The sequence below is a fragment of the Pinus tabuliformis genome, chromosome 8, assembly GCF_031772625.1.
Source record: "Pinus tabuliformis cultivar Carrire ecotype Pingquan chromosome 8, CPIR1, whole genome shotgun sequence".
NCBI classification, from domain to species: domain Eukaryota; kingdom Viridiplantae; phylum Streptophyta; class Pinopsida; order Pinales; family Pinaceae; genus Pinus; species Pinus tabuliformis.
Genome location: NC_142294.1, coordinates 41625393 through 41629173, shown reverse-complemented (window position 1 = coordinate 41629173; position 3781 = coordinate 41625393). Strand labels below are relative to the sequence as shown.

The 3781-nt window shown below is 38.6% G+C and overlaps 1 protein-coding gene across 1 annotated transcript; it reads right to left on the bottom strand.

Moving 5' to 3' along the window:
* Positions 1-293: 293 nt before the first annotated feature.
* On the bottom strand, positions 294-3089 carry LOC149234032 (uncharacterized). Its single transcript, XM_089461091.1, has one exon. It carries the CDS (start codon positions 3017-3019, stop codon positions 1142-1144), a length of 1878 nt encoding a protein of 625 aa, XP_089317217.1. The 5' UTR covers positions 3020-3089; the 3' UTR covers positions 294-1141.
* Between the last annotated feature and the right edge of the window lie 692 nt (positions 3090-3781).

Genomic DNA, 3781 nt, shown 5'->3' with positions numbered 1-3781 from the left:
CTGATGTCACTTTCTTAAGACCTTTATTTTCATTTTTTCCCTGGGATTTGAAGCGCAAAGCCAATTTCCAGAATGGTGAAGTTTTTCTAAATCATCTGCATCTCATAATTATCAAGCCTGTGGGATTATTTCCAACATACAGTCAATAGAATTGTCAACAAATACACATAATTGAAAAAATGGATATTGATACTGAATGAAATCCCACAACAGAGGGATGTGCCACTGTAAATCCAACCTATCACATCGCATAAATAACAAAAACAAACCAAAACAGCCCATAAAACATGACATCAAAATACAAAAGTTAACTTGTAACATAATATAGATAACAACAAACCCATGACAGTGCACAAGGCATGATGCCCAAAATAGAAAAGTTCCAAAAATAACTCCTGAAATGAAAACCAGAAAACCTGGCTGCAAAGTTCCATACCTGTTTAGCATTCCGAATGGGAAATAGGGATAGACAGATGTGTCTTATGACCTCGGTTGAAAACCATGTGCGTAGCATGACAGGTTAATTTAAAATCTGGGTCAAAGGAGGAGGTCCTGTGGATGCTAGGCAGTGGAAAGGGCCCTAAGAATACATATTCTTCATAGCAATCATTTTTAATTAACCGTTACAACTCTAGGAGGTCAGCCTTCTTCAAGCCATAACATTGCAGAAAGAGGGAATATATCGCTGCAGTAATACATCCAAAAAAACTATTTACTAGAAAATGACATAATCGAAATTGTCAACAACTCTCAGCTTCTTAATGGATGCGACCCCCGAAGATCGATATAGGTCAAAAAGTTAAACAAAGATTATTGACAATAACAATAGAGGGCGCAATTGCATTTTGCCGTGGATGAATGTGAAACTCGGATTGTAATCACTCCTGAATTATGCTCTCTTTTTTGAAAAAGGAACATTGTGAAGGGCGAACTAAGTTAGATCCAGCCATCTTCAGAAAAATTCTGCATGCCATTCATACCATTCACTTCCAATGCTGAGATTATCTTCACTTGAACTAATTAACTGTTGAATAATTAACATAGTTTTGGTTGATTATAAGCCATTTGAGCTGCCCCAAATTGCAATTTCTCAGCCTTGAAGGTTCCAAATAACAGAGCCATGGAATCTTGTCTGGAGTGGTCAATTCATTGCCAAAGCTGTTCTTTCAGGCCCAAAAGACCTAAGAAACCATCTTACCTGCTCATTTAGTCCTGAATCCAACAAAGCATTCAATGCTGAACGATGCAGCCGGAAATCTAATTCTAGCCCTGCAGCATGAATATCCTTTAAGAACCGAAGTAATTCATCAAGCCTATCAGATTTTGAGAAAGCATTTACCATAATGCCAGCCAATGGCCGATCAACATTACCCCCATCTTTCCTGTATTCATAAAATAATCTGATAGCTTTGTCAAATTGGCCAACCTTATTGTGACCTAGAATTACAGAAGTATAGGTAACCTTATTTGGAACAATACACATGCCTCTCATTTCATTTAACAGCTTCTCTACTTGGTCCAAATTCCCTACTCTGCTATACATATAAATCAGAGAATTGTATACCCATGCGTTTGGGACACACCCTGCCTCTTTCATGCTATGAAACACTCGCAATGCAGCATTCACATTCCCAAGCTTCCCATACACAGCAATCAAATTGGAATAAGCCACAACACATTTCTTGAAACCTCTGATCTGCATCTCGCACAAGAGAGACTCTGCAGTTGCATACATTCCTAGTTGGGTATACACATTGATCATGGATGCATAAGTTCCTTGCCCAGGTCTACATCCTACAGACACCAATTGTTTGAATACTTTCACAGTGGCGTCTGGATCTCTCTTTTTTGCATATCCATTGACAATAGCACATAATACACTATCTGTAACCTTAATATCCATTTCCTTCATCAGTTTGACAACTTCAAAGGCCCGTTCACAAAGCCCTGAATCTACATACATTAGCACCATAGTAGTGAATACAATGGGATCCTTGAGGCACCCAGCAACACGGGCCTCTTCAAATATCTCCTGTGCTTTATCCACCATCTTGGCCACTGCAAATGCATGAATCAAAGAATTGTAAAATATCCGATCAGGTTTGATTCCTGCCTCCTGCATTTCCCTCAAAACTGCCAATGCTTCAGAGGGTCTCCCCCATTTCCCAAAGGTATCTGCCAAGATACTATAAGCAACTCTATTGGGTCTTATTCCCTTTTCTTTCATTTCCTTATAAACACCCACAACTCTCCCCAACTCCCCTGCTTTCCTCAGAACGGCCATTACAAAACAGTAACTCTCAACGTCTGGCAACACGCCCTTCATTATCATCCTTCTGTAAACAGACATTGTTCTGTCATACATACGTCTCTTCATATAAGCACGCATCAGAACATTATAAGCAGCAACTCGGTGCTCCTCATTGTTCTCAATTAACTCAAGCCATGCTTCTGCGACTTCAAATTTACGTGACTTGACGGACTCTATGAGAATCCTATTCAAAATTCCGAATTCCGGCAAAAGCCCATAGTTCCCGATATCTTTTGCGAGTTGTCTCAGAGAAAACCACTTCTCTGAATCCACGAAATAGTTTGCTAGGATTTTCATGTTCTTGGAATGCAGTTGAAATTCCGGCTGTCGCTTTGCAATTTGGTAGAGTTTTACAGCTTGGGTTCTAGTCTTGGAAGATTTGAGCATTTTGAAAAGGTGTCTATTAGAAATTACTCCATTATCCTTAAGTACCTGAGAATGGGGTAAAATCTGGTCGTTTTCTTCAGCTGTCTGCACTGCCCCTTGGACGACTGCAAATCGAAAATGGCGTCTGCTCCGAGGGAAGCCATTGAAGAGGACAAGATGGGCACTTTTGGTCTGTACTGTGATGGAAAATTTTCTTCTGGGCTGTTGCTCCTTGCAGACGAGATTTGAAGTGGGAGTCAGACTGAGATGAGAATGGCGAAAAGATGACGATGATGAGTACAACGATGAAATCAAGGGGAGAACAATATTTTCGGAATCCATTTGCTCGGCTCTGCAACAAAAACGATTGAAATCCGAAGAACACTGTTATGTTATGCGACGAGAGAGTTAAGATCGATGTTGCAATAAAAATTCAGTACACGTGTCATGAAAAATTGTGGATAGGATAAGGATTTTTGATATTTCGATGTAAGTGGCAGTGGGCAAACATAAATCTTACCATTGGGCTCTTTCTCTCAAGTCTAAGTCTCTACATTGAATTATTTTTCTGGATGCATTTATTTTTTTTATTTATAAATAATAATAAGTTTAAAATCATTTTTCGAAATTCTTATTGTTTAAGTAAGGACTAATTCTCATCAACTCTGTTGTAAAAGAGGGCACTGTAAAAGGTCAAAGGAAGTGTGGGAGGAAAGAGTACGCATTTTTTGTTCTTCCAAAAAAGTGGAAACAGGAAAACATTTCATTTTAGAATGTGAGGCCTTCAAAGACAACAGGGAAAGTTATGCAAATACGTTGGCAGCGAGCTCTTGGGATAATTTATTTAGCAAAGGGTTGTCGAGAAGCTAGGAGCATTTATTTTGAAGCTTCACAAAAAAGCCCCAAATACATCAAGCAGATGAAAAAGCAATTTGTCCCCTAGGCTATCTTTAGCGTCGTGGACATTAAAATAATTTCTTTCTTTCTATAGATTAATAATATAATGTTTAAGGTGAGGGAATATAAAATACATTTTTTTGGTTATAAGATCATAAATACCTTCCATTAGTTTGTTGGTGGAAACTAGACTAATGGCATAAATTT